The sequence below is a fragment of the Apteryx mantelli genome, chromosome 17 (assembly GCF_036417845.1).
Source record: "Apteryx mantelli isolate bAptMan1 chromosome 17, bAptMan1.hap1, whole genome shotgun sequence".
Classification (NCBI taxonomy): Eukaryota; Metazoa; Chordata; class Aves; order Apterygiformes; family Apterygidae; genus Apteryx; species Apteryx mantelli.
In genome coordinates, this window is record NC_089994.1 from 18559271 (window position 1) to 18583728 (window position 24458).

The 24458-nt window shown below is 47.2% G+C and overlaps 1 protein-coding gene across 1 annotated transcript in view; it reads left to right on the plus strand.

The window, feature by feature from the left end:
• Positions 1-24458, plus strand: part of SGSM1 (small G protein signaling modulator 1) — a 47977-nt gene continuing 23519 nt past the window's right edge. Inside the window, exons 1-2 of the mRNA XM_067307350.1 lie at positions 1-150; positions 18532-18607. Of these exons, the coding sequence (XP_067163451.1) occupies positions 1-150; positions 18532-18607 (226 nt within the window). The remainder of the gene's footprint in view (positions 151-18531; positions 18608-24458) is intronic.

The window sequence follows — 24458 nt, forward strand, 5'->3', positions numbered from 1 at the left end:
ATGGCGGCGGCCCCGGCGGGTAGGGCGGGAGCCGGGCCGGGGGCGGGCGGCGGCGGCGGCGGCGGGGCCAGCCGCGCTAACGGGCCTCTCCCCCTTCTCCCCACAGAGGCGGAGACCCGGCAGCGGCTGCTGCGCACCGTCAAGAAGGAGGTGGGTGCGGGGGGGCGCCTGCCGCCGGCTGCGCCGGGCTGCGGGGGCCGTCGGTGTGCGGGCCCGCGCCCGCGCCGCTGCCCAGACCCGGGGCTGCCCCCTCCGCGGCGCCGGCCCTGCCCGGTGCCGCCGGTGCCTCCGCCGCCCGCTGTGCCATTTATCTCATCCCTCTCCCGCAGTCGGGACCTTCGGGGCGCCGGGCGGGGGGGCTCGCGGGGGCCCCACGCGGGACCAGCCCCCCCCTCCCCCGCGACACCGGCCCACGGGGGCCGCCGAGCTCGCACGGGCAGGCCGACTCCGTCCCTCTGCGCGGGGTCTTGCTGGCTCCTGCGGGTGCTGCCATGGGAGTTCACGGCATCAGATTTAACAATCTGCAGGAAAAAAAAAGAAAGAAAAAAAAGAAAAAGAAAAAGAAACCCGAGCAGGGTTATCTATCTTCTCGTTAATCTGTCCAGTATGAGCTCCAGGAGAGGGAACCTGTCAAGTGAAATGTGCCTGCATGATTGCTGGGTAGATAAAACAGCAGGGGATATATCTTCACAGCAACAGCTTATTTTAACGCCGGGAAAGCAGGCTGCTTGCTCCCATAGCTCTTGAAAATCGCCCTTCACTCGTGGCAGAGCCAGTCTCACAAGTTTTGACTTTCTGCAGGGGGAAAAGGGGCATCTCTCAAGTGGGAAAATACTGCCCATCTTGAGAGCTGGGATGGGACAAGCGTGTATTTGTAGCAAAATCTTTCATGTGCTGGGAGACAGTCTAGCATTTAAGAACCTGCGTGGACAGTGCTTCTGGGCTGTTCGCAACAACAAGCTAAGAAAATGGGGAATGTGCACATGTGTATTTGTGTGTTGTGTGTCCAGTGCTAAGGGATGTCATTTTAAGTCTGCTTATTCCTCTGGTCTCTCTTCTCAGGCATCTTTCCACCTCTTTTGTTAGCTTATAGTTGTGCTGAACTGCCTCAAGCTCATTCTCTCTGTGCATTTGCTGGACAGAGGTTGATGTTTGTAATATGATCTAGGCATGGAGCTGAGGGTCTCTGGACCCCACTTATCTGCCAAGTAGTTTGTATTTTGCTTATGTGATGGAAGTAGGCCATGTGGCCAGCTTGATGGGCTGTGTGGGCCAGCAGGGCAATCTGAGCTAGCCATCCGTGACCGCTGAGTCCAAAGCGGCTGAGTTTCATGGGCCCCGTTGCTGAGGAACCTGGGCTCCAGCTCTGCCTTGTGTTGGAGGACAGGATTGGTGGGGAGCTGTTGTCATCTCCTGCCTGTGGTCTGTCCCTGCAGGTCATCTCTCCTGGGCTTTTGGGGTGTGTGATGTGTGTCTTTTTATTTCTGGTCTTATGATCATCTTGATGTACAGCTTATGGACTCAGGGAAGTGGAGCATCCCTCCTGGAGACGCTGCACTGAGTAGGATGAACAAGACCCATGGCTGGAATCCAATGGAGCAGTGTGTTTGGCTGTTTATCCAGATCACTTCTGCACCTTTAATCCTGTGCTGGGTGTGGTGGTGAGGAATGCTACTTGTTGCCTTGACAACAGCTATTAAACCAGAAAAAGGGTATGACATTTATTTTAGCATTGTAGATAAAACTGACATCTCATTATGACGGTCTGTCTGCGACTCCTCCTGAACGGAGAGAGACAAAACAGCAGATTGTGCATCAACGGCTGCTGCAGGATCAGAGACGAGGACTGCCCGGTGCTCGGTGTGCCAGTTAAGCAGCGTGGCCAGTGAATGTGAGCTTCCTGCCAGAGACTGTGCCCTGGCTTCTGCAGGTTGTCATTGTACATGAACATCTTTGGGGCTGGCATTCAGTAGTGGGCTTCTCTCTCAGGAACCCTTTGCTCTTTCTCCAGGGGCAGGGTTTTTGTGGCAGTGCCTTGTTCTTGTCTGGGTAGACATTTACCTTGGACAGACATCTGTATGCAGAAAGAAAGTGCACCTTGCCTCTAGAGGAGAAGAGCTGAGGATTATGACATGCCCTTCTGATAATATGGAAAAGTTCTCTGGCTTTTTGTAAAATAACTGTATTGTACAGTTTATTGGCAGAGCCAAGTGAAAATGAAGTGTGCATTGAGGGAGAGAGGTGGGGTATGTGAAAAGACTTTCTGTGCTAGTGAAATGCCACCAGCCAACCCACCATGGGCTCATGACATCAGTGTTTGACAGACTAGTATCTGTTTCTTCAGCAGCCCTTTAGCAAGCGTGCAGTGCTGATGCAGAGCAGAGATTTTACATTAACGTTGTGACCTTCTGGTGGACTCCTCAGTCTGAGCTCTGCCTCAGGACGTTTGTGGGGATGTTGGTTCTTTGCCCATGCAGGTACCAGGTACTTCCACTTTCCTTCAGATTTCTCCTAACCCGCAATGCCTGCTGAAAGCAGTGGGATCTGACAGAGACGCCTTGGTTCAGCAAGCTGAGACTGTTTGTACAGAGTCACACAGCTACTTTGAATTCTGTGTCAAACCTGTTCTCTGCACTCTTTTCCATATGTTTTTTGCTCTATTAGATTTAATAAAAAATATTTGAGGAAACATGACCCCACAGGTTATATAGTTAACTATTTAGCAACATCCCTGAAATTGAGAGTTGTCTGTCCATTCTCTTGCCTGTTGTTCTCTGCTCATTGGACCCATTTTGGTTATGCTTTTGCTTTGTTTCTTCCTCTTCTGGGCTGACTTCAGGTTAAGTCAGGAGCTCATGCAGACTTCCAGGGAGTAACAGAAAGAGCCAAACTGCAGAAAACTCTTTCCTCTTTTTCCTTACCGCTGGAGTTCTTCTCTTTCACCAGACTACATATTCTTGTTTCTTTAGACCGTTGCTGGTTTGTTTGTGAGGCTTTTTCTACTCCAGGGCTTTAGCCATGGCTTTATGTGGTCTAGTGGGATCCTCAAGTGTAGGTGAGCTATACTGAGTCTGAGGACAGCCACGGATCATACTGGAGAAGCCATGCCATGTCTGTAGTCCTACTGCAATAGCTGAAGGAGTAAAACCTTGTGTAGACAAGGTCTGATTAGAAAAGGTAAATAAACAGTAAATGGGGGGAAAAAAAATCTTCCTAAGGCAACTACCCAGAGCACCACAACAAGCAAATGGACTTCAGCCTTCGGTTGTTGCCATGGTTAATGCATTTTTATTTTTAAGAAGTCTTGCTCTGCAGTAGATACACAGGCTGAAATGAGTTGTGCTGTCACTGTCTTTTTTTGTTTGGTCCATATGGTTAAAATAAATCAAACTAATCCTGAAAGCTGCAAAATTGACTATTTGTCAGCAGACTGTAATAGAAGAAGCAGCTGTATGACCTTCCGAAGAATCCTGTTTTATGTTGTTGTGGAAAAGAAACATAAGCAAATCTTCTCCGATTTTTTTTTTTTTAATCAAATTAAATGAGGCTTATTTAAAAAACAAAAAGCAAAAACCCTGAAATGTCCCGGTTTAAAAGGGTGTTGGGTTTTCAACTAAAAATACTTTTCTTGCAACTGATACTCTTCCCCTTTTTCTTTTTGCAAGCTTCATTGTTAATAGAGAAGACGCTTGTGATATATTTTTGACTGCTTCTAGGTAATTGCATTGCATGCAAGAATGGGTGGAAAAGCTGGTGTTACCCTTATACAGTGTAGTATAGCCTGCATTTTATGGAAAAATAGCTGCGTGAAAAGTTGTAGTGCATTAAATAATTGAATGGAATCTGAAAGTAATAGTTGTCTTGTTTATTTCTCTGCTAAAATTTAGTTTTTATTTAACTTGCCACTCAGCTAATAGCTTTAAGATTTTTTTAAATAAATATCTGATGTGCCTGTATTTAACATTTTGCTGCCTATTCTTAGAATTCTTCTTTAAGCAGTTGTTCATTGACCAGAACCTGCTCCCTTACTGGTATCCCATAGTCTTCTATCTGTATTGGATTTACTGGTTCTTTTTTAATAGCTTGAAGGAGTGTCACTATATAGTTGTTTACTAATTCTATCGTAGATCATAGGGACAACAACCAGTGTTTTTTACTTCTACCCTTTAAATGAAGTGCCCCTGCTACCCAGTCATATAGTCTAGTTTGTGGTTAAGTAAATCCAGAATGCCTCATAATAGCGATGTTTTGGCAACTCGGGTCTGTGTTTTTGGAGCGTGTGTGTGTGTCTATAGTTCTGAAATATCAGCTTGCAGGTGCCCATGCCAGCTAGCTCATTTGGATCAGCAGAAAATTGTAAATTAATTTAACATTATTCAGATCTCCTGAAAAAATGAATGTTGATAGCTGTAAATGTTTTCAAGGCCAAATTAAAAAAAGGCCTTTATGTAGCTGTCAAAACTGCTCAGACAAAATGAAGATGAGGCTGATATACTGTGGGTTTGTAATGGAAGTTACTGTTTGCAGAGGGACCTTCTGATGTCTCTCAAGCACCCAAGTCAGCCTTTTAAAAATGTTCCTATATCAAAGGTAAACAGAAGGCTTTAATACAGCATTTTTGGACTGTCTGCATTGATCTCTTCTGAAAGGAGTCTTTCTAATCACTGGGGGTCATTTTCTCTCCTTCTGAAGATAAAAGCACGGGTGTGCAGAGGTGTTCTCATACTCTGGACAACCCTGGCAAGATCTTTCATACCCAGGACAGGTTTCATGCTTCTTTCTTTCATTTTATCCTGTTTCTTAATGTTCAGGGAGATGAGATCTGTATTCCAGAGAAGACTCCTTCCTCCCTACCCAGCCCCTCTTCTAGGCTACCAAAATATCATCCTCTTGTCTTTGTGGCATCGTGGCTGTTGCCATAGAAATACCAACCTTTTCACAGATTCATTACTTCAGAGCAAGACAGGCCCGGATATTGCACCCGGTTTCAGTGCAAATAATGTCACTCTTTGCCGTGTTTGCTAATTGAATCCAAAATACTTGTCAATGTAATGTTTAGCACTTCAGAAGACAGAAGCTTATGGTTTGATGGGTGCAGAACAAAACAGATAGGATAAAGCTTTCACATGGGGCATTGAAAAATAGAGACATGACTAAAGTTTTTCCTGAAGTATGGCTGTGTCTCCCTTGAACATCCTACAGATAGCCTGTACTAGCAGTGCCAGATGGTCGTGGAAATTTGCATTTGACAAGCAAAACAGGAATAGAACCTGCTGCAACATATGCAGTAATCTTAAATTAATGCTCCGTGTATGGATTTTGGGCCAAAAGTTGATGCCCTATGAAGGGGGTCAGTTGCAGGCAGACTGGTGCAAAATACTGTCTGCAAATACAAATCACTGGGATGATTCCTATTTTCTTCTCCTCAGAGTACGATGTTGTATTACTGACTCTTCAACTTAGTGTCTTTTTGATTTCTTTTCTAGCAAACTGTCCAAATATTCAGAATTTTTAAATCAAAAAGATATTATACACAGTAACATCTCCTCCCCCCACCCTCAATAAAACCCACCCGCACTCCTAACTTTGAGTACATATGGTTCCTGTGTGAGTTTTGTTGGCAGGCCTGAAAATCCCGTGTATATCACGTGAATGATACCCCAGCTGCGGATGTGTTATATTTTATTTAGTAAGTGTTGATAAATAATTGAACAAGACTTCTGGAAAAGCCAAAGGTCTCAGTCAGGAGGATTACAATCAATGTTTCTGTGGCAGCAAGAATATGGAGCTGCCAAACAGTGTTAAATGCAAGTATACATAAAGAGTCTGGCGGCTTTAGAGCTGTCCTCGTGCCGCGCTCCCCGCAGCGCGGGAGGGCTGACTGTTTATACCCAGAACAGCAAGGGCTGCCGCGTCCATCGTGGATGGTGACTCTGCTGAAGTCAAGAGATTAGAGTCACTGCTGGGGAGAATTGTGCTGGGCCGTGAATCTGGGCGCTGTGGCAGGAGAGAAGATGCCCCAACCGCTTGTCCAGGAAAATCAGGAGAGACTAGAAAAGTAGGATCCATCAGGCACCCGCAGTTCACTGCTGGCTCTGGTGCCTGGGGGGTTTCTGTTCTAGTTTTGGCATCAGTGACTCTGAGCTGGAGTTTTTAGCTCTACCTCTGTTTCTGAAAATTGCTTTAGAAAAAATTTTAGGTGGAGCCTTTGAACTGAACGTGCCCAACAGTGCAAAGGGGTGGTATAGAAAAGTACGTGCCTGGACAGAGGATGTCTCTTTGAATTTACTTGAAATGTGGTTATTGTAGACATCCAGCTGCAAGAATCAAGAGATTATGTGTAAACTTAATATTCTTCTTATCTTTGGGTTTGTTTTTGAAGAGATCTCTCCTTCAAAATTGTGAAGATACTTGGAAAACCTGAAACATAAAGGCTCAAAAACTTGAAAACAAAAACTGCACATACTTTACTTAAAAATTAAACTGTGATTTTTGTGAGATGGGGATGAGGGAGCCAATTCATGAAATTTTGCCAGACCGTTTTCTCTTCCATTAAGTGTTTGTGCCAGTATTTCTTTCCAATGAACTTCCAGATTTCATTGTCACTGATGCAAGAGGAGAAACGACTGCCAGCCTTAGCCACCACATCCAGTGCAGCTAATAGGCTAATAAGCGTGTTGCAGTAGAACAAGTAAAATGGTGTTGATTGTTTACTAGGATGCTCCAGTTCCCGTGGGAGAAACCACTTGCCTAGCAATCACGCTCTGAACTGAGACTGGAGATGGCTTATAGAAAGGATTTATTTAAACACGATTGAAAGCAGGTGGGCTACAGTCCACCCGTGTAAATCTGGAGTAGTGACTCCCTTCCACTTGTAATACCCTGTAATTACCCTGCTCTAACTGAGAACAAAACTTGTGGCTGTTTGTCAGTGTTTATCTTCTAAAGGAGGTTAGGGATGGAGGGGAGAGAAGACAGAGGTGCATGTGTGCGTGTGTGTAAGCCTGGCACATTAGCTAGATGGGACACGTTGCAATGTAACACTTCTGTAAGCGATGGGGATGGTTGGCTTGCTGACTCTTGAGCTTTCCGGGCCAGAGACTTAACTGATCTGAATGGCAATCTGCCAGCTGAGGACGTAGCCCAGGGACTAGGCTTTGCATACAGCTGAAGTCTGTCCCAGCCTCACTGATTTCACTGGAGATGCTTTTCGTTATTGCTCACGTGACTGAGGACAGAATTTTCCTTGCTGTCTCCAGCCTGGTAAAGGGATTGACAGCTGCTCGTTCCTGCTTGCTGGGATGCACGTGCCAGTTACAAATTCAAAAGCCCACAGTGGAGGTAGGTCTGCTGAGTGAGCTGTGTGTCTACAGCTAAGCTGATTGTGACCGATTCTCTGTTAGCCCAGGAAAATGGCTGGAGAGAGTCCTTGAAGTCTCCGGGTGTAAACAGTACACGTACTCTGAAACTGGCAGTATTTTAACTGATTGGAGCACCAGCATTATTTAATGGTCAGGCAGTAAATTCTCAGGCAAATAAGTGGCAGGGACTAGCTGCAACTTGTGCTGCTGCCACAAAGGTCTGCCTGGCACCTGCTTTGGGGACAATTAGGGTGTTTGTTGCTGCAAAGACAAGAAACTACATCTTGCAATACTCAAGATTTCATAACGTGAATTTTATAAAGAAGACTGGTAAAAGAGGATGTTGAAGCTTTGCCTTCTAAAGCAGCCAGAGAGGCAATAGGTAGACATTTCATTTTTCAAATGATAAGACAAATCTAGTTTGTGAGAGATGTTGGACTGAGAAATTCTGCTTTAGCTGAAAAAGCAGCTTTTAGCTGCAGCACAGGTGATGCAGTTGAGTACAAGTTGTTTTTTCCATCCACTGTCCCCAGCGCTCTTTGCTCCATGGGGGCTTCTGGGCTGTCCACTCAGGGGTCCAGAGAAGTAGAGGACTTAGGGCTTTGAATAAATAATGTGTCCTAAAATTGAACAGAAGTTCTCCACTTGCTTTGTCTCATACACTGAACCACCTTTGCTACAAGCCAGCCCAGGAGCCAGAGACAAAAATCAGTCTCTCATTTCTTCTGGGAAGTGGTAGCTGGATGAGCTGGTGGCAAAGCCCTGCAGTGTGACTGGTTGAGCTGCAGTGCAAGTGAATTGTATTTGTCCTTGCCAGTACAAACGTGCCTGAGATTGTCTTAATCTTGCATCTGTTTCACTAAAAGATCCTTTAGCATTTTGTAGTTTTTGAGAAGTGATAACACTGTAGCACTGTATGGACAAATCTTGTATTGTGTATGGAAAACTATTTCCTATAGAGTTTAAGCAGAGTTTATTCTTGGAAAGAGGCCTTGATTTGGAGAATCAATTAAAGAAGTGCCCAGATTCCATCAAGAAGTGCCCACATGAGCTGTTGCACCAAAACTAGCAGGTAAGATAGGATTTTTCCAGTGCTAGAAGTAGCTTCCAAACATATAATCAAAGCAGCACTTGAAGACTGCAATGAGAATGAGTAAATACCAACTCACAAAAGAATTTGAAAAGCAAACACACAAAAGTAAACTAAGTTTCAGGCCTATATCGTCAGTGGGTTTTATGGATATAGATTTCAAGCTTTGTATGTTACTGAAAAGATGAACAAAGTCCCTTTCTTTAATTCAGAAAAAAAAAGAAGGAAATGACACTTGCTTTGGCTAATAGTCTTGCACTCACTACCAGAATCGTAGATATAAGATTCTTGTGTTAATGTGGTAGGAAACACGCACGCTATCGAAGCTAAGGATCAGGTGAATACTGTGAAAGGGAAAACCTGGACTGACAGCTTTCTAAAATATGAATGCAGGAAGCCTTAAATGGAGTTTGATATGTAAATATGACCTGTGCAATCCAATGTCTTCTTGGTGAGGAGGGGATCAGAAGCAGAAGTAATGTGCTCAGGCCCTGCTTGTAAATGGTGAGGTTTAGGTGAGGGAAGGGCATGGGTCAAAAGATGTGGTCTTTACCAAGAAACCTTTCACTGAGGTCAAAGTTGGAGCTAGATCCAAATATTGGCTTAAGCCTGCAGTTTCCATAGATTGCTTTCACTGTGGCCATGGTGGATGTATGTTGTGAAACCCATTTGTCCTGATCTTAAATCCATAGTGTGCTGCATTTTTATCTTGAACACTGCGTGTGGCTCTGGTCCCCGTTGTTTGGAAAGGGGAATGAAACAGGCAGGGATCCAGCAGGGCAATATGGGTGTCAAGGGCATGGAACAATTCCCATGCTAGGACTCTTCAGCCTGGAAGAGCTGCATGGAGAAGATCAGTGGAGACTATCCAGGGGGCATCAAATGAAGTGAGTAGGATGCAATAATGAACATTAAGAATAATGTTCTTAATACAGCTTGTAGTTCATCTGCAGAACTCCTTGCCAGAGGATTTTGTGGATGCCACAAGTTAAACAGAAGAGCAGATTAAACAAGCTCATGGGAAAGAAATGCATTGAGATCTAGAGAGGAGACTTGAGTGACAAGCAGCAATTGATCCTAAGCACTGCTTGTTAGTGCTGGATGTTTATTGGGATGCTCTTTTTTGATTCCCTGTATATTTACTTTGGATAGTATTCTGCTTCCTACAATTGTTAAAAGAGATGGTGAAGGAGGAGGGATTTGCAAGGCACCAGTGTCTGCCAGGGTCTTTCAGTGATATTGAAATGGTGCTAGTAAAACTAGCGGACCATCTTTTTTCTGCTACCGTAATAGCCAGTGCTTGACTGCTCTCCTAGACAAGATAAAGTTTGAGAGGATGCAGGCAGTGCAGCTGCTTTCCTCTGGGTATTGCATCATCTGATCCCAAGCAACTCTTTATATCCCATGTCAGTCCCTCCAGAGACACATATTCAGAGGTAGCAGAAGAGATCTTAATTTCTGCTAATGTTTTTTTTCTGTATATGTTTTGTTTTCATTTTTTGACCAGGATGTGGGTTACATGAGAGTTCAGTAGAAGCTCTTACTCTTTCTCTCACAGCAAACCAAATCAACAGCAAGTTCTTAAAAACGTACTTCTGCAAAGAGCAAATCAATCACTGGAAGCATTTATTTTATTGTAGTTTTATTTATATGAAGTCACTTCCTGTGGAAAATCCAACCAGTGGGTCTGAAATAAGACCTGATTCTAGCCTTTCATTGCTCTGGCTATGCATGCTAAAATCCTCTGGCTGCTTTGCCCTTTTGGAGCAAGACAAAGGAATCTGAGCACCTGATTATCAGCCTCGTTGCTCAGTTGCCTGTATGTCACCACACAAAAAGCCTTCTTCCAGGTGTCCTTTCTCCCTGGATCTGTGAGGTTGGTTACAGGAGAAATGCATTTCCCTGAATCCAGCAAACAGGCCTATGCAACACAACCTCCTCTTCTTCCTGCCCTGGAAGGCTATGGCTGGGTATGAATTGCCGATTGCTCACAAACGTGTTGCTGATGTTCTCCAGAGGTGAAGCCCAGAGTGCTGTGTTGCTCTGCATGTGGCTTCTCTACTGCTTTCAGCTGGACAGGGGCTGTGCTGAAATAGTCTGTCCCTGCTGAGGGTTATCCTGATCCCCTCAGTGTGGGGAAGAGTCACAGCAGACATGTTGTATAGAGCTCTGTCCTGTAGCCATGTTCATCAAGTGGTCAAGCTTCATCTTAAACTAGGACTGGGAAAAGAACAAAGCTGGATACTTTCAGTGAAATAGCTGCCCTCGAGCCAGCCTGCTGCCTTTGGGAGTCCTCAGACTCTCGGCAGAAATGCCCTGAATGGAGCCTCCTTCCTAGAAAAAGCAGGCGTATGTCCATGCTAACGGGGGGGATGCAGTAATATGCCGCATCACCTTGCTCAGAGCCTGCGCTCCTCTGCTTGGTGTGCAAACAGAGAACCAGCCCAGTGTCTAGCTTGGAGAATCTGCAGGCTGCCCCAGCCTGGTTCAAGTGCAGCTGCCTCCTGAAGGCCAGAACGTGTGTCTGTGCCTGAAGCACGAGCTGGCTGGCTGTTTTTTCTCAGTCTGTTTGCATCTGGCTTACTATAAACAATTCCGCAGAGTTATGAGCATGACCAAACATATGGGAGATATTGTGCTTCAATACAAATGCCTTGATAACCAGTAAAAGGCTTTGCAAGAGGGATGGCAAAGGAAATTGTGAATGTAAACATCATCACTTAATAATCTAGAGGACAGATTGTATAGCAAATTGGATGGAAAAATCCAGCCAGGTGAAAAGAGTTGTGGGTAAATATTGCCTTAGACTAATTAAACCCAGAGTTACTGGTTTGCTCCTGATCTCTGCACCTTGGCTGTTATTGGAACTGCTGTAATATTTGGCTTGCTCCACCAGTGTAAATGACAGCTGGGACTGGGTACGGTCATGAAGCTGTGTTACGGGAATGGGGAAGGTTGGACTTTGAGGTGAAGCATATCCCTGGGAATTTTTTTAGTAGAGAGCTCTAAGCCTGCATCCTTCATTGGGGTCTGGGAGTTATTAGATAGGTAAGGTTTGTTCTCTTTTTCTTTTTCTTTTTCTTTTTCTTTTTTCTTTTTTTTTTTTTTGAAGGGGGAAAGAAAGCAGTTTGTCAAAAACAAAAACGTAGCGGCAGTGTTTCAGCTGTAATGGAACTGGCCAGGCCAAGGAGGAATGTGTGAACCAAAGGAGAGACCGAGACCTTTGGGGTCAGGGGCCTCATCACAGATGTGGGAGTGCAGGCTCAAATCCCTGGTCTGAACTGGACAAGCCAGGATTTCCCACATCCCTGATGAATGCCCTAATCCAAGAGCTCTTCTGACTACGTTTGGGTTTCAGATCCTGTAAAACACATTCTTTAAAAGTTTGGTGAGACAGTTCCCCTGTTTGTGCATCTTGAAGCCCCAATCCTGTAAACATTTATTGTAGAGCAGGTTAAAAGGCTAGGAAGTGAGTGCGTATACATAGAAGGAACAGCGTATCTCCGATTGCTGTGTGCATTACATGAGGAGAACATGCATGAAAAATAAAGATAAGATCTTTACAGCTGCTTTGCAAATAACTGTCCGTTCTAGGAAAAGTGAGGGATGGGGAGCCTAAGAACATGTGAGATTTGTTGGACTCTCAGCTCCCCCCTCCTAAGAGGTTCTACAAACAACTCTTGCATACACAGGTCAAAGAAAACCAACTGTCTGTTTCTCTCTGAGTCCCTTGAGCAGCCATTGCTGTATTTAATATAAATTACTACATAGTGAGTTTTGCATATAGCCCTGTATAAAAGGTAAAAGCTGTTCTGGAGATAGGGCAAGGAGGGAAAAAATAATTTCCTTAAAATTCATTTTTGTCTGTATGGCAGGGAAGGACTAGCTTGCTTCTTCATGTGAATCAGTGATTCAGAAAGTAATATCCAGACAATCCTATCTTCCATTTTGGAGCTGGAATTAAGGCTGTTGAGTTTGTGTGGATGCCGTGTTGTGGGGTGTGCACGTGCATGACGGCGCTCTCGATGCACACAGTGGGCTCTGTGTTTACAGCTGAGGAAGGGAGAGTGTTGCATTATTGTCAGATAGTTTATAATACTCCCTCTTGAGTTTACCTACAGCTCGAATTATTAGTCACTGTTTTAATTTCCTTTCTAATAAAAGAGTAAACATCTCATTTTCCGTAGACTGAGTTTATCTAAAGAGTGGGCAGCTTCATTTGAGGAAAGCTTTTGCGTTTCTTCTGGCTACAACGTGAGAATCACTGTTAAAATGGTGGAATGCAGCATTTTGAGAGGTTCTTAAGTCCTCTCTGTGCTTTGTGCTGAATGCGGGTCAGCTCCTGCATCCCTGCAGTACCGAAAATGCACTTCACCTTTAGAAAAGGATCCGGGAGTGTCCTGGCTGGTGCTTGCTGCCGCAGAGTTTGCGATGGCACCCGGCTGTGGAGGGGCCGGGCTCTGGGTGGGAGCCGGAGGGCATCTGCAGACAGCAGGGTCGTGTCGTGGTCTCGGTGGGAGGGCGCAGCTCCGCGTTGCTCAGCAGAAGGTGTTGCTCGGCTCTTCGTACCTTGGCGGACGTATCCTCTTTTGGATGACCCGCTGTAGTCACACAAGCCTTGCAGGACTTTATATATACTGAGCCAGGTTCCCCAATTAATTCTCTGTGCCGTGACCGCAGTCTCCCTCCCAGCTCCCCTCCGTTTTCAACAGGCAGATGCATTCCTGCGTTAAATTGCGAGAGCTCTGCTGCCGTCTGAACATTAGCTTCCTCTCAAAGACGGCAGCTGTTCAGTGAAGGAGAAATGCTCTAATTTGTATGGCTTAAACCTGTAAAGAGTTTTGGGGTTCTCTGGGATGGAGAGCTGTCCCGCTCAGCTGTCATTTAAGTGCCAACCTTGTCCATTTATGACTGGGTCTTGCACAAATGTAAGATTTTGTTTGAAAACCTTTTCGATATAACCCTTGTTTTCTGTTATGAAACCGTATCTATCTGTCCAGGCCCTAGCGATCTGAACTTTCTGCTTGTTGTATAGCTGCTCATTTTCTTCTAGCTCCTCATTTGTCAGGTGAGTGCCCTTGTTACGATGCCCTTTTCACTTCTGTTTCTTTAAATATCTTTGATTTATGTTGTTTAGCTTGATAACCTCAGTCAATACAGTGCTGTTTTTTTTTTCTTTTAATGGGTAATTTTCCACTAAACTGCATCTCTTGGAAGATTTCCTTGTGCCTTGTGAATGCAGGTGTTGGCACCAAGATGCCCAGTCAGAGTGGACTCCCGTTGTGCTGGTTGCTCTACAGGCGCTGAATAAACAGATGGTCCCGTCCCAGAGAGCTCGGGCAGGTGGTAGGTGTGATTCCAGGCATTGCATCAGAACAGCGAGACGGTAGCTGCTCCCTAGGTTGATGTAGATGCTCGGATGGAAGGTGGCTGATAAGTGTTTGAATATACTGTTTCAATTTGAATATGCTCCTAGTTTTAATCAGAAGATGGTAACAGACTGTGTGCATTGATTCCCAAGTATATCTATATATTTTTTTTAAATATGGGTTGATTTAGACATTTGGGTGATTCATAGAGAAGCTGTAGTTCCTTGTGATGGTTCCTGGTCACAACATTGCTGAAGAAATTCCAGATCCAGAGAACTGATTGGAGTTGAAAAATCCCCACTCTTTTTTTTTTTTTTTTTTTTTTTTCTTCTTGGAGAGTTTTTAGAAAATGTCTTACATGGTTAACAGCATGGCCCCATGATCAGCTGTGTCCCTTGAACTGCTGGGAGGAGTATTGAGGCAGGAACAAGCTCCTGGGCCTGAGAACAGACCAATATTGCCTAGAAGGTGCATTTATATCTCTGTGGGTTAATCATTTTCTAATAGATTAGTTCAGTATGTGAGAGAAAAATGCCCATGGCCCTCTGACAAGTGAAGCACAGCCAGACAAGGTGAGGGCAGGTAGCGGTCTAGGACAAAGGCAGCTCGGCCTGCTGGGAGACTCTAATTTTGAGGAAACCCTGATGGCCCCACGGGAGCATGTCATTGTTTGTGTGTGTCTCATACAGGGCTGAGATGGGATTGAGAAGAAGCAGTGGAGTGTGGTGAAACTAGGATAAAAACAATATGGGAGGGAGCGTTCAGTGATATTCTTGGATTGTTTAATGTCTCAAAAGAAGGGAATGACATTTCATTGTTAGAAACTTTTAATATCAGACTGAGGAAAAGGAAGAAATCTATCGTAGTAAGTACTTGGGCGCTGGTTCCTGGTGGGTGAGAGGTTGCTGTGTATTTTTCTTCCCAGGTCTATTTCTCTAATGCAGCAAAGGTCAAAAGATGTGTCTAGATACAATGCAGCAAATTAAAGAGGGACTCCTTTCCTGTTGATGTGACTTGTGCTGTCCCCATTTCTGTTTCACAGTGTTCCCTCTGCTTTACTGAAGTTTCAGATAAAACACTGCTGAAGCCTTGAAGCTCGAGTGAAGACCTGCCTCACTTCTGTGGTGCTCAGTGCACAGCAGCTAGTACGATGGGTAACGCTGTGCTTCAGGCATCATGAAATAAGGGGCTTGCTAGCCTCACCTGGCCTTGCCTTGCCAGAAGATGCCCTGAGAATATAGGTACAGTTCCAGTTTTTGCTCATTTGTGGCAATAAAACATTAAGGGAGAGGAGGATTCTGTGCATACATCTGGCAGCTGAGCCCTGCACACCTTGCAGCTTGGGCATTCTCCTTGCAGCTCAGTGAGTCACTGCTCTCTGAGTGCGGAATCATGACACTGAAGCTGCAGAAACTGTTATGTGCTGTAAGTCCAGGTGAATTTCCCAGCCCTCTGAGCCACATCCAGTCTTGGTCACCGTATCCCCACTATGGAGTCCCAGCAGTGCAGGAAATCGGGCCTGCAGTGTGTGCGGGCATGAACGATTTGACTGACTCCCTGTTTCCTGGGGCCTGGCAGGACCATTTGTGCTGTGGTGTCACTGTCCCAGCATCCCAGCCTTGGTCTTCCTGGGCCCTCCTGCACACACAGAATTCTCATCCCCCTCAAATTTAAATGGACCAGAACATCTGCCCTCCACATCTCAGTTACGTTCCCTGCTGCAAGTTCCTGGCTCATGTTGACTCATCTGAGCCGCTGGGGATACAGGTGAAATCATTGCGCAAATCCTGCTCCCTCCTGGGTTCAAGAATCACAGAATCACAGAATCACTGAGGTTGGAAGGGACCTCTGGAGATCATCTAGTCCAACCCGCTATTAGTCACTGTGCACATTGGAGCAGAGCAGTGCAGGGAGCTGACCTGTTTGCTTTGACATGCAGAGGGACTCGTTTGGGTTTAGGTATGACTTTTTCTTAATCCATATTTGGAAAAGGGTTTCCTTTACTAAGCTGTCAGCCGTGCATAATTGACCTTGGTTATAGCTTCCAAAGGAGTTTAATTCCCCAAATGATGCTGTTAAAGGTCTCTCATACATGGCAGGCTGTGCTTAGCCAAGTCTTGACCTCCTGTTTTTTCTCTTCCCTGTCCCTTTACAGAGAACACCTTGATAAGCAGAGCCTCTCTTACACCCATGACTTTGCACTGTGAATTCTTTCCTCTGCATTTTCTGAAACCAAAGTGTGAAAAGCAGGATGTTCTAGAGGCACTGAAAGATGAAATACGGGCATGCTGGCACTTCAGGGTTTAAAAGGAAATGCTGTTTTGGAGCATAAACTTTTGAGGACCAAACATGCAGCTGGACTTTTGCTGACTTCAGCAGGATTAGGAAGGGTGAAAGTATGAGACAGGCTGCCTGTGAGAAGCACAGCAGCTCAGGAGGAGGCCAGCTGGGGTCTGCATGGAGAGGCTGCTGTGTTTGCAGCAGGGCTGTGGGGTGACGGTGGGGACAGACAGAGGGATGGCAGATCCTATGGTCTGCTGCTGGGACCTGGCAGGACTTAGCCAGCGAGGCTGTGGTGTGTATGGTCTGGAGGACGCAGTCTGGCTGGAGGATGGTGGCCAGTAGAGCTAGCAAAGGCCATATCCAGTAGCAGGTGGTCACTCTAGGGCTGCATGCTTCATCAATAACACCTACTTCTCCAGCGCTTTCTGAGCAAGTCTCAAACCTCTTTGAGCATTAGACTCCACACCTCTTGTGTGTAAATCCTGATCTTAAAGAGGTATGGGGGTAAATGGAGGAGGTGTTCCTTGAGAGCTGTGACTGCTCTGAGTTGCTCTGGGGACCCATGGCTATGCTTTGGCCCTGATTGCAGGACAGTATTCCCACGTTGCCAAGCTTTAAGGGCATTTCACATGGAATCCCAGCCTGAAAGTCTGAGTGCCCTGAGCAGTATTCCCTCAGTCTGTGAGCACTGGGAAGAGGTATCTCTGGTGAGAGTGCAAGGATGCTTGAGGTGCCTAGAATCATTATTATTTAGCAGCAGCATCTGTTTCGATGTTCCCTCAGTGTCCTTCCTGTAGAAAATAATTGAGGTTTGCATAATCCTGCAGTAGTCCTTCATCAGCAAGGTAACTCCCAGGAGCAGTGAGAGATGCAGAGGGAGGGCAACGTGCTTGCAACAGGAGTCAGTCAGCACAAGGGGACAGTCTGCTGGCAACCTGGATTGGAGGCTGATCATCAGAAATAGGAAGCCAAGGCACTTAAAGGAGGGGATTATTTATTTATTTATTTATTAATGACGCAACATTGTAATCTGCCTTTGCTGTATAGGGTCATAACAAAGCTCTGTCTAGTCCAGTTTTCTAGCTTCCAAGTGCCAAGGACAAGCATGTCTGAGGCCGCGGTCACCATGGAAGTATCTGTGCGGGAGCTGTGAGTGCGAGCCCTGCAGCATAACCCTTAGAGCGGCTGGGGCTTCCTCGCAGCTTTGTTCGAGCTGCTGAGGCCGAGCCAGGGAACCGCTCTCGGAGCAGTGCGTAGACTCCCGTTGCACTGCTGGCTCTGAGGTGATGTATAACAGACAGTGTCAACTCGTAAAGGGTTCGTTAGCACCCGTGTGCAGGGTGACCCTGCTGCATCCCAGGAACAGGTCGGAGGAGTCCCATATTCTCTACTCCTACCAAATGGATGCTCTCAGTTGATGGAGGAGGACTGGGCAGGGTGAAAGTTGTCAGGGATGGGACTGCGCAGGTGCTAGTGGAAGAGCGTTGGTGCCAGAGGTACTTGGATTTGTTGCTCTGCTAGTCCTTGACTCCTTAGGCGCTTCAGAGCTACTGTCGTAGAGTAGCTGGGCAGCCCTGGGAGCTCCCCTGAGGCTAGAGTCTCTCCTCTGCAGCTTGGTCACCTGGCAGGTCTGGCTTTCCATTCTGACATCCCATCTTGTGTCTGCAAAAATCATGCTCCTAATTTATGTGGGTTCCTATTTATTTTCTTCCCCTTATCGTGCCCCTGATATGACAGTTTCCTTTTGATTAAGGGACCAGAAATGAGTAACAAAAATGTGTCCTGAGCAATATAGACTCAGTCACTTGGAGGGCAGTGCTGATTGCATTGCTATGCAAATAACACTCCTGGTCACATTTGGTGACCGGGTGTGGTGATTCACTGACTTGGGCATTGACAGATAGGTCCAGGTCATTTGGGACGGCTGTGTGACATGAAATTTATCAAATCCTCATAAAATGAAAGAGAATAAAATCACTATAAAAACATTAAATAAGTGACCCTGATTAAGGTGCGTTTTATCTAAATGATGTCTGATTCTTGCAGTTAATTCTCTGCCCAATGTTTTCCTAGTCTGAAGTTTCTCCAAAAAACAAAACATTTGCTTCTCCCTTTGTTATTACCTGACTTTTTGAAATAGCTTGTGGTGGTTGGCAAGCAAAGGTCCAGTGATTCTCCAAGGGACCTCATGCTCTGTTAGTGGCTATTAGAGAAGTCAGACAGCAGGGGAGGTTTCCTTGCGGAGACGAACACCGCTGTGCCGATGGCTCAGTGCGTGCCCAGCCCTGCGCTCCTTCCCTGTGCAGGCAGGCTCTGCTGTTGCCTCCTGAGCAGAGCATCGTGTGCCCGCTCTGCCGCAGGTCTCTCCGCTCTCTGTGGTTTATGGGTGAAATTTTATGTCTTCTCTAACTAGGCCTCTGTTCAACAGGTGAAGCAGATCATGGAGGAGGCTGTGACGAGGAAGTTTGTGCATGAGGACAGCAGCCACATCATCTCCTTCTGCGGTGAGTCTCTTGTGGCAGGATGTTGAAATGAGCTTCGCAACCCTGGGGGCTTGAGCGCTCTCTTAATGTTGGGCTGTTGCTGCCTTGTGGCACTGGTGTGATACAGGCATTTCCTGTGGACACACGCTTCCTTCATGGGGCTTGGTGCTCAGACTGGGATGGTGGTTACTCCCAGAGGAGGAGTTATTCTGGCAGCAAACCGAATCCCGAAGGCCTTTGCTCTATACTTAAAATAACTTGAGACATGCTGGAAGAGGGAGGACATTGACAGTATATACAATCACTTTAGCAATACTAGAAACAATCTTTTTTTTTTTAAATCCCTTTGAGAATTAGTTCAACAGAAAATTTGTTAAGTCTTTCTTTGCTATTATGGAATAGGAATTTATGGAAATGAGTCTTCAGGTTGGGTGAACGCAGGAAAAGAAAGACTAACAGCTGTTACAGCATTTAAAACCGGGTTTGTAGAGGATCTGCTCAGATACTGTGCTGGTTTAGGGCCTGTTTTCTGGCAGCTGTGCCAGACCTCCTCTTAACCTCTTCTTTTTTACTTTCTTTTTTTCTGCTGGTTAGTGACAATTTTGTAAATGTGGAAGTGTTTTGGAGTTAACCCATCAAAATCTTGGCAAAGCATTTTTTAAATAACCTCTCTGGTACCTAGGTGGACTTCCAGCAAGGGCCGAGCAGAGGTCCTGAGGACGGTAGGAGTATTCGTATCTGAAAGGAACCTTGGGGGCAACAGAGAGCAGCCTTGTTTCAGGTGCCTTAAGCTCCTCTGGTTGGAATATATCATGAGTTTGAGGTGATGTCTCTGCATCCCCACCTTATGCAGAGTTCACTGGGCAGGTAGTCCTGAGAGAGGAGGACATGCCGGCTTCCTCAGAGCAGCCAAACTGAGACTACAATACAGTAATGGGCAAAGCGGCTGGCAAGCCCACCTGACAGCCGTGTCCCAACTCCCTCTCAGCAGGTGCTCTGCCTTGGAGAAGGTTTCTTGGGGGCTGGACCAACCCACAGAGCTGTGCTAATAGCCCAACACATTGGCTCCCCATCTCTTCTCTGACAGATGAAAAAACAGAGTTTCTCTATTCTGATAAGATTGTTGCTGACCATCAGAGGAGACTTTGTGACCAAGGTGACAAAATCAGATAGTTTCTGTTGTTTTGGCCCTTCTCTGAAGTTTCCCAGTCATCTGTTTAAACCGGAAAATAAGTGCTTGCTTTCGACACAGTTAATGCCCTAGGTAAAGCAGGTTCTTGAGCAACCTGAACTGCCCAGGCTGCCAAGTGCTGCCAGGGAGAGCCTTGGAAAGGTGGGGAAACCTGGCTGGCAGACAGGAGGGGGGAGAGCAGGGCAAGCACTTCAGGCAGTCGAATGAGCTTGTTCCTGTTGTTGTAGCCCGGGGGGGGCCTAGGCATGGAACCAGGCCCTTTGCGCTAGGTGCCGCGTGGACCAGAACAAAATTTCGCAGCCCCTTGGGGCTTGAGGTGCAGGTAGGATGGAACTGGAGCCAGGTGAGGAGGGCTGCAAGGAAACAAAGGGACAGCGTTAATCGGGCACAAGCTGTGTTTTCTGCACGCCGGCAGCCCTGTCAGTGTCAAGTGTTTACCCACTCACGCAGACCTTGAGAGCGTACTTTGGCAAGGTGCCTGGTGCCCTCCATCTGCCTCTTTCTCCTCGCTGGCAGTTGTCTGAGCAGTGGATGCAGGTTTTGGAGAGATCAGTGACCTCTGTGGAAGAAGAGCAAGTCCCCTCTTGTCCTCCAGGTTGACAACTGGCTTGCACGACAGTGGTTTTCCAGATGCCTTTGCTTTTGAGTCTGTTTATAGTCCTTTCCGTTGGCGTGGTGTTATTTACAACAGAGCAGCAGTCAGCATCGCGATGGCCAGTTCCGCCAGGGCTCCTGCCAGACACGCTGGTCCTCCAGGTGCTGCTCTCGGGAGGGCCCAGATGTGGAAGCTGTCACGGCTGGTCACAGAGTGCTGGGTGAACGGTGGAGGTAGTTCACTGTCTTACTCTATTGTGTGTCCCCTCTTGCATGTGTGAGATGAGGCTCCATCCACCAATATCAGTGGAATTGTCCTCTTTGGGATGCTCCGTGATTTTTCTCAACAGTAGAATTTTTCCTGCCCTGAAAATAAATCAGCTTTGGTAGCAGGAGTGTCTGTCTCTGCAGCCACAATAACCGCTCATCTTGCGAGGTGGCAGCCCCAGCGCGAACAGCTCCCGGGGAACTCTTTTGGGCCTGGATGCCAGGACTGCCTGGCATGATGCAGGGCGTTATCCTGGGGGGTAGGGACGGGTGCCTGTGCCCCGGGCAGAGCTCTGGCATGGGTAATGCCCCATCTGCCAAGGTGGGGGCTGGCCCTTCTCTTGGCTCAGACCGATCTCTGCGCGCTCGCTGGCTGTCCTCCTCTTTGGAGGAAGCTGTGCCTTCCCTCTCGTTTAGCAGGACGCAGCGATCGCCTGAGGCACCTGCGCTTGCCTGCTGCCCTCTGTTTCGTGTATTCTGTTTCTACTGAGAGGAAAGACCAAAGAGGCATCATAGCCCTCCTGGAAGAAGCCGTGCTTGCTCTCTGCCCACTCACCAATTTCTCATGCTCTTTACCGTGTGCTGGCTCTCGCTGCTCAGGGCTGCTGGGTTAGTGTCTATGGCAACACGCAGGGTGCTGCCTGAGCAGGTAGATCGCAGTGCGGAGCGTTGCAGAGCCGTAGTCTCCGGCCGGGCTCTCTGCTGTGTAGTGAAGCTGATGATGTAAACTCCCTTGGCCTGAACCTTTCGAACTGCCTTAGCCCTTTTGCTTGTTGCTGTCCTGGCTGTCTGGTGAATCGCTGGGAGATGCACAAGTGTTGGGCAGAGCCTGGCCTCGTCGTGGTGCCCATCTCCTCCTGGACCAGATCTCTGGCACTTCTTCCTTTCCCTCATTCCTGTGCTATGATGATCCCCCTGAGAACAGGGGCCTTCCCAGAACCTGGCACTGCTGTAGGGAACAGGAGAAAGTGGAGGCTGGGAGATGAAGAGCTTTGTATGGGATTGCAGAGGGACTGCCTTGTATTTGCTGCCAGCCTCTGCTGCGGGTTTGTTTGGTGTCTCTGATTCTCATGGGCCTCTTCCCTTGTTCAGGCCCGATGTGACTGGTTTCATCGTTCCCCCTGCAAAGCATTTGTGTGGCCAATATGCGGTGAGGCCTCTGGCAGAAGCAACCTGTATTCCTTCTCGCAGAGCGCAGAGATGCTGACTAGCATTTCCTGCTTTCTGAAGAGAAGCAGCGTTAAGGGAGGGTGGCCTGCTGTCCCCTGCAAAAGGTATGGCTTGAAGGGCCTTGGGAGAGACCACTAGCAATTGCTGGGAAAGCTACTTGCCGGTTTTATTTGTAGTTTGCTGCTTGCTGCCACCTTTTCTCCCTAAATGACAGCTAGGCAGCCCTGCAGTCCCTGCTTGAAGCCCAGCATAGCTGCAAGGGGAAGCATTGCAGCTGCAAGCAGAGGAGACTGGGCAAGCACAGCCAGCCTCCACTGCGGTGGGGTGTCTGCTCAGAGAGACGATCTGCTCGGTGTTGTTACTTCCAGGGATTTGAGACGGGAATGCGTTTTGGAAGCAGAGTCCTAGGCTGAGCAATCTTCCTTAAAGGGCAAAACCCAAAGCTTTCTGAAAATGGAAAACCCCATCTTCTTCCTGTGGCTCAGCCTTGGAACTGAAGCCACCAGGGAATCTCTCTGGTGCAGGGACTATCAGGCAGCTGTTAAAGGCTGCTGTGATTTATAGTCACAGAATAACTGGAGTTGGAAGTGACCTTTAGCGGTGTTTGGTCCAGTCCCTTGCTAAGCAGGGCCAATTTCAAGGGCAGATCAGGTAGTTCAGGGCCTCATCCGGTTGAGTTTTGACCATCTCCAAGGGTGGAGATTTCACTCCTCTCTGGCTCTTACACAGGCCAAATGCTTGCAGTTTAAAGGATGCCGAGAGAGCTAAAACTGCTGTTCTGTACCAACACCAGGATCTGTGGCTTCCAGGTAAGAGAGTGGAAGCTGGTGCCTGTTCAGAGCCTCATCAGCTTGCTGTGACTGTTGCTTCTCAGCCGACAGGCTTGCTGAGTTAGTCAGCTGCGCTGCCAGCGCTCCCCGGGTAGGGGCCGTGTGGCTGCTGCTGAGCAAATGCCGCAGGCAGCATGCGGAGGGGGAGCTGCGCTCCTGAATTTACAAATAGCTGAAGGGCAGCTTGCTAATTTGGAGGCTGGGAAGAAAATGACAGAAGTGATGACAACTTGCTTTTGAAGAAGTTGCTCTGAGAAGACTCATGTGGTGCTGTCACCACTGAATGAGACCGAGGCATCCAAAGACATATGCACAAAAGAGAAAAAGAAAGGAGCTGTGTGGTCTCCTTTTCCTGCTTTGGAGAGCAAAAGGGCTGCCGCCTTCTTTTTTCCCTGGGGCCTTGGATAAAAGACATGCAAGTGCTTGTTCCAGGCCTGCGTGTCTCTGTACACTGTTGGCAGAATGGCATCGAAAGAGCAGAACAGATTTCAAGGTGTGACTCATTCTCTGCTTTTCTGTACAGCACGAGGCTTCGCAGCCTGGAATTATTTATAGCATTCTGCGACACAGAGCTGAGGCATCCAGGCACGAAGGACTTATTGGTTCTTTCTGGTTTCTTAATGATGCCACTGCATTTTTGACTGGCTTTTGGGTGTCTACAGCTTACGGTCTGTCTGCTGTTGCACTCTAATTTGAATGGTATGTGCAGCTTCCTCAGTGCTGTGGCTGTCCATGAGCCAGGTGAGCTTGTAGATAACCTCTTGCCCTGACAAGCAGAGCATGTTGCAAGCCTGGCTCTGGCTGTGCAGAGCTGCCCTTTTCTCTGGGGGAAGGTCTCTTCCTCAGGGAGCCCTCGTCACCTAGCCCTCCTAGTCCCTTTGATAGCCAGTGTACTGCAGATCCCTTCTGATGAAACCAGTGGTCTGGCAGAAAAGGGCAATGGCCCCAAGCGGCCTTGTTCTCCCAGCCAGGGAAGGGTTGGAGATAGACAAATGCAAGTTGACATCTGTCATGTTCATGCTGCCCTTGGAGGCTGATGAGAGGGCCAGTGGCAGGCCTGGAGGGCATGTGTGTTGGAAGGGGTTTGTTGCCCATGTCAGTGCTAAGACTGCCTTTGTGCTTAACCCCCGAGTAATTTTAATTGTGCCAGGCAAGATGACTCTCTGTTCCAGGACCTCAGAAGCTCTCTAACATTTCACCAAGAAATAAAACTCCCCCCTTGCCTGAGCACAGCTGGACAGAGCCCCTGTGTTGTATGGTCTCTGCTGTGGGTTATATCCTTTGTGATGGGGAGAGTCTCTGTCTCACAGTGTCTGTTTGCAGTGGTGACAGTAAATTATGAACTGGGCTCAAAAAATCATAAGGTTAAAAATGGAAATATTATTACCCTTCGATTTAATGTCAACAAGGTGCACTTAGTTCATGAGCTCAAGCTTTTGAGCCCTTGGCCACTGGGAGTGTCTTTCCTATGTAGACCCCATGTTCATGTATATTTTTGCTAGCAGGAATAGGGTTTTGAAGAGGTTCAGGATACAATGTTGAGGACAGATGCTGATGACTACTCTGTCTTGCTGGAACCTGCTGGAAACCTTTTCTTCAGTCCTCATTTGCTCCTGAGTGCTGCTCTCTATCTGGCAGGAAAATCTGTTGCATTGGCCATAATGTGGACAAAGTAATCTGCTGGCTTTCCTGCGTGAGCAAGCTTGCTTTTAGCCGTTGTTGGAAATTCAGAGCAGAATTGACTGCATATTAAGTATTTGATGTCAAATAGAGATTATCTCTTGGGAGGGTTGCAGGGCATCTGTGAAAGGAGGCAGCC